General features: G+C 41.9%; 1 protein-coding gene across 1 annotated transcript in view; it reads left to right on the top strand.

The window, feature by feature from the left end:
• Window positions 1–3,095: 3,095 nt before the first annotated feature.
• Window positions 3,096–11,366, top strand: part of slc44a1b (solute carrier family 44 member 1b) — a gene marked incomplete at its 5' end in the record, with an annotated part of 28,604 nt that continues 20,333 nt past the window's right edge. Inside the window, 3 exons of the mRNA XM_071542063.1 lie at window positions 3,096–3,232; window positions 7,343–7,436; window positions 8,235–8,404. Of these exons, the coding sequence (XP_071398164.1) occupies window positions 3,096–3,232; window positions 7,343–7,436; window positions 8,235–8,404 (401 nt within the window). The remainder of the gene's footprint in view (window positions 3,233–7,342; window positions 7,437–8,234; window positions 8,405–11,366) is intronic.

Genomic DNA, 11,366 nt, shown 5'->3' with positions numbered 1-11,366 from the left:
GAGGGGAGAGGAGACAAGGAGAGGAGAGTAGGAGAGGAGACAAGGAGAGGAGAGAGGAGAGGAGAGGAGACAAGGAGAAGAAGAGAGGAGACAAGGAGAGGACACAAGGAGCAGAGAGGAGACAAGGAGAGGAGAGGAGACAAGGAAAAGAAGAGAGGAGACAAGGAGAGGACACAAGGAGAGGAGAGGAGACAAGGAGAGGAGAGGAGGAGGTTCTAGTATTGAATTATCGCCCAGCCCGTGTACTGCTTTTGTTTTTGTTTTAAGATTTTTCTTTATTTTGAGGAATCTGTCTCTAAAGTTTTTCCACTTTCTGCTGCATTCTTCAGTATTATTGCAGAACTTCGGCTGTTTCTCACCAGTAATTCATAGTTTCATGTTTCTATAATTGCTAGAAGACGAGTTGTGGAGGTGCCGGGACCGCTGGCCTCTCTCTCTTCACATCAGTCCGTCTCGGATGAGATGAATTTAGCAGAAATCTCAGACAAAGACAGTTCCAGGCAAATGGGGAACGTTCAGGAAAATTTATGCCTGAACACACAGACTGACAATGAGGAATAGATCCTGTTGATTCAGTCTTACTTTAATGACAAAAAAGTTGCATATTGCAGCTCACTTTTATCGACTATTTTCTTAATTCTTTAACTGACCTCCTTTGTGGTTTAATTTCATGTTCCTCGCCTTACTTTTCTATTTCTTCTCTTGCTTTTGTTGTTTTTACTCCATGTTGTGGCAGACTGGTCTCTTCTGCTCCCCATGTTTTCCCTTCCTCCTTTCCTTTCCTTTCCTTTCCTTTCCTTTCATTTCCTTTCCTTTCCTTTCCTTTCCTTTCCTTTCCTTTCCTTTCCTTCCCTTTCCTTTCCTTTCCTTTCCTTTCCTTTCCTTTCCTTTCCTGTCCTGTCCTGTCCTTTCCTTTCCTTTCCTTTCCTTTCCTTCCCTTTCCCCTCTGCTCCTGTCACGGCTCTGTTCGCGGCGTTGTGATGTCATGGTTCAGGTGCTGTGATGATGTAACCAGTCTGGAAGCCCATGACTCACCATGACCCCAGTCTGACCCCAGTCTGACCCCAGTCTGACCCCAGTCTGACCCCAGTCTGGTCACGCTCTCCTCTGATTGGCTGTGGTGCAGACTGAGTCTCTGCTGCTGTTAACCAGGCTAGCATTGATTTTTCTGTGGTGAAACCGGTCAGCGCTGTGTGTGTGTGTGTGTGTGTGTGTGTGTGTGTGTGTGTGTGTGGTCTGTTTGGCCTGCTGCCATCTTTATTAAGTGCACACAGGACAATGGAGTGTGTGTGTGTGTGTGTGTGTGTGTGTGTGTGTGTCTGGTAGCCTGCTGCCTTTTTTTGTTAAATGCACTCGAACAGAAAGGTGTGTGTGTGTGTGTGTGTCTGGTTCGTTTGGCCTGCTGCCTTTTCTATCAAATGGACAATGGGGTGTGTGTATTGTGTGTGTGTGTGTGTGTGCGTGCATGTTTTGTGCACATGCATACATGCTTGTGTGTTGCAGATGTGTGTGTGTGTGTGTGTGTGTGTGTCTGGTGGATTGGCTCCAGCCTCCTCTGTCTGCCGCACGGCATTTTATCAAATCTGCATGAACAAGAGAGTGTTGATGGACAATGTGATAACGGGGGGGGGGGGGGGGGGGGGGGGGGGTGTTGAAGGGGTTAGGGGGGTGAAGGGGGGGGGGGGGGGGGGGTCTGTAGGGGGGGGTCTGTAGGTTTGAGTCCTTGGAGACTCTCTTTGTTATTTTTTTCGGAGTCACACGTTTCCTCCCTCGGCTGCATTCTGACATTCTGCTGATATTTCTCGTGATTCACTTTTTTCTCTGGAATTGTGATTAGAAGCTTTTTATTTATTTATTTTATTTAACTTTTATTTATCTGTTCTCTTTTCTCAGGGCTTGTGGTCTGATTTCACTTTCACCGTTTAAGTCACTTCTTAAAACCTATTATTATACAAAGTAATTCCCTTGTTTCTTGTTTTATTGATTATTTTAATTATTTTATAATGTTTTATTTTACTTATTATACTCTTCCTCATATGTAGCTCTTTTGCTCTTATATTTACTTCCCAATGTTGTATAACCTTTAAACTGTTTTAAAATTGTTTTTACTATTGTTGTCCACCATTTTTATTTTGTCTTGTTAAGCACTTTGTAACTTTGTTTTGAAAGGTGCTATATAAATAAAGTTTATTATTATTAACTTAATTTATTTAAACTTGAGATTCAGAAGGGAGAGCCGACCAAGACAGCAGCAAGAAGAAGTAGTAACAGAAGAAGTTAAACATTATACAAGACAATAAAAAAAACAATTATATACATTAGAAAAACAATAAAACAGTGAGTTAAAACAAATAACACCTTTATGTCAAATGCTGTAAATTTACTATGTCACATATTCATGTAATTTGTGTTCTTATATTCTGTTTTCTTTGCTTAATGTACAGGAAGATTCATCATATCTGTTTTCCTCATATTCACATATTCTCATTTAATGCATTTAAATCTTCATTTTTAACTTCCCGTCACTCCTCTTTCATACTGCATATATATTTATTTGGTTTTTTCACATTATTTTTCATTACTTTTTTTTTTTAATCTCAGGATGTTCTACTGGCTTCAAACATGGTGTAATTCATCTTTTTCTTTTCATGCTTCCCATTCATCTATTTCAACTTAATACAATCTACTGTTGTAATTTTCAGTTGTATTATATTTAATCGCCCCATTTTTGCTCTATTCTCATTTATATTCTATTTTCCTTTGCTGTTTCCTGATACTATTTGCTGTTGCATCGACCCAGTTTCCAAACAGGAATCACCAAAGTTTCATCTTATCTTAAAATGTTTTAAGGTGGAGAGACCCGTCCCGTAACCAGAAGGTCACAGGCTTGATCCCCTCAGTGTGTCCTTCAGCACAATACTGAACTGCTGTGGTGAAATGTACATGTGTGTCAGAGGGAGACGCCAAAAAACTAATTCCTAACCACACTGGCATGAAAATGGTGACCGAAGTGTTAAAGATACTCCAGATGTTTTCCCGCTGTTCTTTCCAGCTGTTTCCTCGTTCTGAGCGTCTTCCTCTCTGTTTCCCTGCAGGTTCGTCTTCTTCCTGGATCCCTGTAACATCGACATTGTGCAGAGGAAGATCAAGTCCATGGCTCTGTGTGTGTCTCTGTGTCCCAACGAGGAGATGAAGACGTACCAGGACCTCAAGAGGTTCGCCATGCACAACGGTGAGAGAATCCCTCTGAAAACACTTTTTTTGTTTTTTCAAAAAGTATACAAAACATACAGCCACACAATGACAATACAAAAACGTTCACAGTACATTACAGACGTCTCAAAAATAAATTAACAGACAAATGAGAGATAGGTTAGCCTTAACCACAGCAGAATGTTCTTTTACAACACTGGTGTGGTGAGAACAGAGAGGCCATGCAGATGATCATTCAGTCATGTGAGATGGGAGATTCTCCATGTAGTTGATAAAAGTTTTGCCATATTTTAGAGAAAAGATGCATCTTATTCCTTAGTGAGGTTAGGATATCTTTTCCAGAGGCATGCAGCTGTTCACTTCTGAGAGCCACAATCCAACTGGCAACGGGAGATCTGACTTCCATTTCATTGTAGGGCTGCAACTAACCATTATTTTCATTGTCGATTAATCTCTCGATTATTTTCTTGATTAATCGATTAGTTGTTTGGTCTATAAAACGTCAGAAAATGGTGGAAAATGTGGATCAGTGTTTCCCAAAGCCCAAGATGACGTCCTCAAATGTCTTGTTTTGTCCACAACCCAAAGATATTCAGTTTACTGTCATAGAGGAGGAAAGAAACCAGAAAATATTCACATTTAAGAAGCTGGAATCAGAGAATTTGGACTTATTTTAATTTAAAAAATTACTCAAACCGATTAATCGATTATCAATTATATTAGTTGGCGATTAATTTAATAGTTGACAACTAATCGATTAATCGATGAATTATTGCAGCTCTAGTTCATTGCAATGCATTTTTTGGCAATGGCCAGTAGGATTTCTGTAAACTTGATGGAATAACTATGTGTAAGGTTAGAATTTCACATCAGAGATCCCCTGCAGAAACCTTGTAGTTTACTACACTGCGCTCTACTAGACCACATCTAAAACAAAGGGGTAGAGAGGTTGGGGTTAAACCCATGTAGCTTGGAGGGGGTGAGATAAATCTGATGCAAAAAATTAAACTGAATCAATCTATATCTTGAATTTAGTGTACATGTAACACCATTGCTACATAGGCCCCCCCACAGTTCTGGATCAATCTCTGTACCTAAATCCCTCTCCCACCTAAGTCTGGATCTTTCCGGTTCACGGATTGACAGAAAAGGTAACAGGGCATCATAAACCTTAGAGATGGTTCTAACCATTGGTTGACCGTCATGAAAAAGGATTCAGAAACACTTTGAAAGCTGCTGCGTGTGTTTCAGTTTACATTTCAGACACTAAGTGACCGACTCGTTTCAAAATCCACTTTCACTGTTTTGCCAGCTGAGCAGATGCTGAGAACAGAACAAGAGTCTGAATGAAGGCCGGTCAGCTGGTCAGCAGCCACAGACAAACATTCAGCAGCCGCTAAAGTCGCTATTTACTGAAGTCGCTTTTTAGCCGTAGCTTTTGACATTAATGCATAGTGCTGAAACTATTAGTCGATTAATTGATTGACAGAAAATGAATCGATTACACAATAATTTTGATGATTGATTAATCTTTTTAGTCATTTATCAAGTAAAAAATACCAAACTTTGGCTGGTTGCAGCTTCACAAATGCTAAGATTTGCTCATCTCATTATTAAATCAATACTTTTGTGTTTTTCGGCTGCTGGTCAGACTGAGGAAGAAATCACTTTGGGTTCTGGGAACTGGAGATGAGAGTTTGTCATTATTTTTGACATTTTATAGACTAAATGACTAATGGATTAATCAAAAAAATAATGGAAAGGTTAATCTATAATGAAAATAATCATTAGTTGCAGCTCTATTAATGTATTTCATTGACTTCCAAATTATATCCCACCATTAGTTTGTACTACTACTAGTGAAGGGACAATATATCAAAATTCAATATATCTCAATACAAAAGTGTGACAATCCATATGTTGTATGTGGCAGGAACATGAATGGTGATATCAGCTCCATGTTATTCTGCTGTCAGGAACATGAATGGTGATATCAGCTCCATGTTATTCTGCTGTAGTAATCACTAATGAGACTCTTGACCATCACAGTTTCACAAGCTCTCCATCCAAATTATATTATTGTCACTTTGTAATGACATTTTTAAATTGTTGTTTACATTCTAGCAGCCAATGGCATCGCTGGAAAGATTTGAGTCTCAGAAATAAACAGAATTCTGCACAGTCAGACTTTGTCGTCACTGAACTTTTATTGATCACATCGTATCCTGGTTGTATTGAATCCTGAACCTCAGATCGCGTATTGAATCGTATCAGGAGATAAACAGAGCATCCATCTCTCACTTGTACAGCAGTGATTCTCAACCTTTTTCATATCAAGGGCCCCTAATGTAGTCCACATTAGGGCCACAGACCCCCATTTGATGAGATTTTGTCTCTTGGACCCAAATCTGAGAATATTTTTATTGTTAGATATGATTTTGTCCAGAATCCCATGACTGTCTGTATTGTAGGTAGAGAGATAACAGAGAAACTATGATCAAAACAACAGTAACTTCTAAATGCTTAATAATTCATCAGTTTGCTGGGGACCCCCTGGAACCCCCTCAAGGACCCCTGGTGGTCCCCGGACCCCACGTTGAGAACCACTGTTGTACAGTATCTGCTGCAGCAGCTGTATGTTCAGCTGTAATAAATCAGCTGTGAGGAAGCAGAAAGCAGCAGGGAGAGACGGAGAGGTCACCGGCCGGCCGCTCGCTCCTCACGTCATGCTGATGACCCAACGTCTGGCCCGTGACCTGGCACGCCACACACACATAATACTGTCCTTTATGTACAGTCACACACACACACACACACACACACACACACACACACACACACACACACACACACACACACACACCAGCATCTGATAACATTCATTCTTTGTCTTACTTTCTCTTTCTCCCCGTCCCTCTCCATCTCTCTCTCGCTTTCACTCAATCTTTCTCTCACATTCTACACACACACACACACTCACACACACTCACACGCAGAGACACACACACACACTTACACACACTCACACACACACACACTCACACTCACTCACTCACACACAGAGACACACACTCACACACAGTCACACACACCATCACCTCTGTCTCATTAATTATTTTCTTTGTTTTACTTTCTCTCTCTGTCTCTGCCTGTCTCCCTCTCCCTTCTCCTTGGTGTCTTAACTATCTCTCTCTCTCTCTCTCTCTCTCTCTCTCTCTCTCTCTCTCTCTCTGTCTACACACACACACACACACACACACACACACACACACACTCCCTTGTGGACAGTACATTAACAAAGCCAGCATTAAGCCCGGTGCCACCTCTGCCTGTCATGTCTGTATTGTTGGTGCCAGTCTGCTCCGTGCTTCAGCCAACATGGCAGCTCTCCTGTCGCAGGACTGAAGCTGCTATTGTGGATCCAAGATGGCCGCCGTCAGCCTGTGGCTTCTTGTCAGTCAGTAAACATGGAAAAACGTGATAACAGAGGGCTTTCTGGTGACGTCACACTGCCCCTCTGGCAGCCATATTGTTTTTAAAATGCCCTACATAGCATATCTTTCACACCTGAAACCTGTCAGATTTCTAAAGTTGTAGAAAGCGTTCAGCATGACATGACGGCCCTGACAGGTGAGGCGGGCCACATGTTGAACACCTCACTTGTTATTGTTGTAGAAAAATGTTTCTCCTGCTGTTATTAATGTTTCATATTAATCTGCTGAGAGTCTGTCCCATTTACAGACATTTTTGAAAACTAAAAATTCCAATTTTTAGTTCTCTGCGCCAAACAAACGCTGCAGTGAGCAAGTCGCTGTCCAGAGTCTCTTCTGATTGGTCGGCTCGCTCTACATGAAAGCACGTCACATCAGACCGCCGTAACCTTTTACTGCTCGGCTTTTGTTCACACTAGAATCACAAAAGAGGAAGATTCCCAGGAATTTCACTCTGTCTTGAGGAGGGAAATTACCGGATCTACTTTTCTCCGACTCTGTTCACACACAATCCGACACAGAAAATTTAAGGAAGATTTCTGGGTGATGTGAAAGGGGCTTATGATGATGATGATGATGATGATGATGATGATGATGATGATGTCTAATCTCTGTCCTGTTTCCTGTCTGCCCTCCAGGCTCGGAGCTGTGTTCCTATGAGTTGGCGGGTCATAAATACCCCGGCCTGACGGAGAGATTCACCAAATGCCCCAAACTCCCCGTTCCACCCAGGTAGGAGGAGCTTCCCTGATGGATGTTGTGCACCATGTTGTCTCCCATAGGAATGAATGGGCTTCTGGTTTACCATCATGTAATGCGGAAGTCAGTTGTGATCGAGGCGTAACCCCTGGTCATGTGACTTCAGATTTTTTGGACATCCTGTAGTGTCGTTTTTATTCAATATTATATATTATTATTAAAATATTATAGTATATTGTATTATATAGTGCTGGAGGATAATTCAATATTATTGTTTATCGTCTTTCAGTGGGATTATATTGTGATGATATGGTGATCTGGGATATTGAGATGCACAATTCTGTGGTATGGTAGGAATATTATGTGAAAATTTCAGTTTAGTTTGACATCACACCAAACATTACCATTCGGTTCAATGTGATGAACATTAATTTGATTATTTAACGTGATTTTGCTTATGTGAGCCATATCGTCATATATATCGTTATCGAAAAAAATCCTTATGATTATCGTGATATTGATTTCAACGATATCGTCCAGCCCTAGTATTATATACTATTTATTTTATTTTATGTATCGTTTTTTAACCAATTTTCTTTTGAATGTGCTTCTTATTTTTTATTTTCCCCTTTTTACTTATTACTTATTTATTTTCTTACCCCTTTTTACCCCCTTAGTTACTTTTTTACTGTTCTTCTTTTTATTTAAGCACTTTGTTAACTCCACTTTTAGATAAAGTCTATATAAATGCTTTGTGAGAGAGGAAAATATAAATTAAACCTCATGACTCCTCTCTGACCTTTGACCCCGCCTCCTCTCTCCTCGCCGCAGCAAAGCGTTGCCGGTGTTTAACCGCTGCACGCCGGTGGACATTTCCTGCTACGCCAAGTTCGCCGAGGCGGTGGTGACGTTCGTCAGCGATAACAGCGTCCTGCACCGGCTCATCGCCGGCGTGGCGGCCAGCAAGGAGATCATCATCGGCCTCTGCCTGCTGGCGCTGGGTGAGAACAGCTGATGATGCTTAGAGGAGAAATCCAACGTTTTATATAGAGAGCAGAAATTTATCCTGTTCAGTTCGTTCCAGGAGTTATTTAGGGATGAAGCACTGAACCCATTTTCCCTCAACATGTCTCGTCTACTTCTACTGCAGTTAAGGGATTTCCTACGTTTCCCAGAATGCAACAATCTCCAGAGAACACATGTGAACTTGTTGCTTTCGGCTGTACGTTTTACATGGAGGTGGAGAGAGCAAAATCGATAGTGATAGCGTAGTGAGAGCGAGAGTCTCTCCTCTGCCTCAAACCCCAAACCTGTCTCTCTGCTGCAGTGCATTCTGGTCTCTCTCCTGCTCCTGTGGGTGGAGAAATTGGTCTCTCTCCTCTTCTACGATGGATTTCTCTTGAATGTCTCTTGGTGCAAAATGGCGGCTCTAGCAGGGTTCCCACGCGTCCTGGAAAACCTGGAAAACATTTGACCAATTTTCCAGTCATGGAAAACACATGGAAAATGAGAGAAAAAGTAAAATATCCTGGAAAACCTTGTGTTGTCCTGGAAAATGATTTCAACATTCTCCTATTTTCCTTTAGCTGAGAATGAACTACCTTTTAAATCAGACTTCCACAGAGAGGAACATATTAGTGTATGGCACGAGCCCTGTCTGTCATACCAGCTAGATCAGTGGTTCTCAACCTGGGGGTCGGGACCCCCCAGGGGGTCGTGAGATAATTTTCAGGGGTCGCGAGATGATTTATGGGATAGGGGGGAAAAAAAATCTATTTCTACTATACATACTACATACATACTATATTATTATCATGTCTATTATTTCAGTTTTTTCTCAACTTTTTTGCTTTTTTAGCAGTTCTAAACTAAGCAGAAATACTAAACATCTTTCATTGAAACAAGCTGAAAAAAGATAAAACATCCTTGATATCGTTCATTCTCTATGCGCTCCTGTAACGGGGGTCGCCAGCAGGCATCAGGTGGTTTTAAGGGGTCAAGAGCCAAAAAGGTTGAGAACCACTGAGCTAGATCATCACTGAAAATGTCCTGGAAAATGATCTCTAGAATCGAAGAGTGGGAACCCTGTCTAGAAAGAAGCCCTCGGGTTTGAATGTGGTCGTGGATGGGATTTAAAATGTAGTGAATTACAAAATACCCCAGTAAACACATACTTAAGTAAATGTGAAATGACTGACTTTAAGAAATACACAGAAAAGCTGCTCAGTTAGCAGCCAGTAAGCAGTCAGTCAGCGGCGGTCAGATGAGTCCCGGGCGGGTCGGAGGAGCGCTCGGCTTCGTCTCTCCTCTCTAAACGAAAGCCGACATCAGGAAGCTCCGTTCTGCTCCGCCGGCTGCTGCTGATTCCTCCGCATCGCCGCGCTGACTGAGCTCCGGCTGGAGGTTAACGGCAGAAAAATAGCAGCGCTGTGTGGAAATTAAAGCCGAGTCATCATATCTGCTAGTTCCCCCCCCCCCCCTCTCTCTCTCGGAGAGCGGTTTGCCTTTGTGCTGAGAGGAAACTCCCAGGTGAAGGACGAGGCTTCGGGATCGTCTCGTCCGCCGGGGGGGGGGGTTAAAGGTTAAACTCCGGGACCTGCTTCAGGACGACAAAGACACAGAGTGCTGAGTCACTGTCAGAGCGTCAGTGGACAGAGACAGGATTATATAGAGAGAGACAGACAGGGCGCTCTATCAGTGTCGAATGGGAAAATCCGTAACACTAAATATGGCGGCTTCTACAACATAAAACGTGTCGTCAGCGAAAGTGTCCCATCGAGTTTTGGCTGAAGTGCCCCTCCCCTGGAAATTCAAAAAATGCATGATATTCTCAGACATATAACCATCAGCTCCCTACTGTATGACTGCACGATGACATCACCGTTAACAGTCGATACCGTGACAGATGCATGATGAGATTTGTCTTGAATGTGTAATCTGACTGTTTGGTGAGGCAGTGGATGGAGCTGCGTTCAGCATCAATCAGAGGAAAAAAAAGACGTTTTTCTGTGACAGCAAACTTTAACGCTCCGTGTTGTTAACGATTCAGCGGTTTTCATAAATATGTAATGAAAAATGATTGTATGTCAGAACTTTAGATACAGACGACCCTCCATTCAAAGAGATCGGAGTCTTGTCTTGTTAGTCACACACTTTTCTGCCCAGTCTCACCAAGATGGAGCCTAGTGAACCAACTTTCCTTAAAGCAGTGGCTCCCAAACTTTTTCTGTCAGGCCCCCCTTTTATGATAGAGGAACATTTTCAGCCCCCCCCCCAAATGTGCCATAGCCTACCGTCTTAGTTGTGAATGAATTGGACTATAATATATAAACTCTCAGTTCAGTTTGTTTTACTGAAAAGAATAAATAAAATCAACTTCCAAAAAGATTTGATATTGATTTCAGTCAGTGCTTTCTGACATATTTATTGTAAACATTCTTGAATATATTTTCACATTCATTCACATTTCACAAAATTAACTTCAAATTTTAACTTAGGAACAGTGCAACAACTTAGATTTCCCAACTTTTAACGGCAGGTTCTCTCAAACTGAATTAGTGTGCAAGAAAAAAACAAATCCTTCATATCAAACAATGACTGATGTGGGCTTACTGTCTCGTCATACTTCCTTACTTTACCTTTTTATCTGTTTCACATTGCGGAGCGCCTTCCGCCTGAAACCCGTGACCCGCCTCGCTTTGTAAAAAGTGTCAGAAACGTGGCGCGCCCCCCAGTTTGGGAACCTCTACCTTAAAGGGACTTGGTTCTGGACCGCTATTGGAAAGAGTTTTACACAAAAGGGACTTGGCACAAACCGCACAGGTCATTCTATCTTCTTTAGAGGGGAACTGACGTCTCTTTGGCAGGTTTATGTTTTTCTTGCAGCTGGGTTGCTTTGCCTCCTAAAGCTTGACAGGCACTCAAACTGTCAATAGAAGCCATTTTAGCCTGCGGAACAGCAGG

Source organism: Centroberyx affinis, unplaced genomic scaffold (assembly GCF_046629955.1).
Source record: "Centroberyx affinis isolate AG114_WGS23_722 - 3 ecotype Tasmania unplaced genomic scaffold, CSIRO-AGI_Caff_v1 ptg004004l_1, whole genome shotgun sequence".
Classification (NCBI taxonomy): domain Eukaryota; kingdom Metazoa; phylum Chordata; class Actinopteri; order Beryciformes; family Berycidae; genus Centroberyx; species Centroberyx affinis.
Note: the sequence above shows the minus strand (reverse complement) of the source record. Positions and strands in the feature narration are given on the sequence as shown.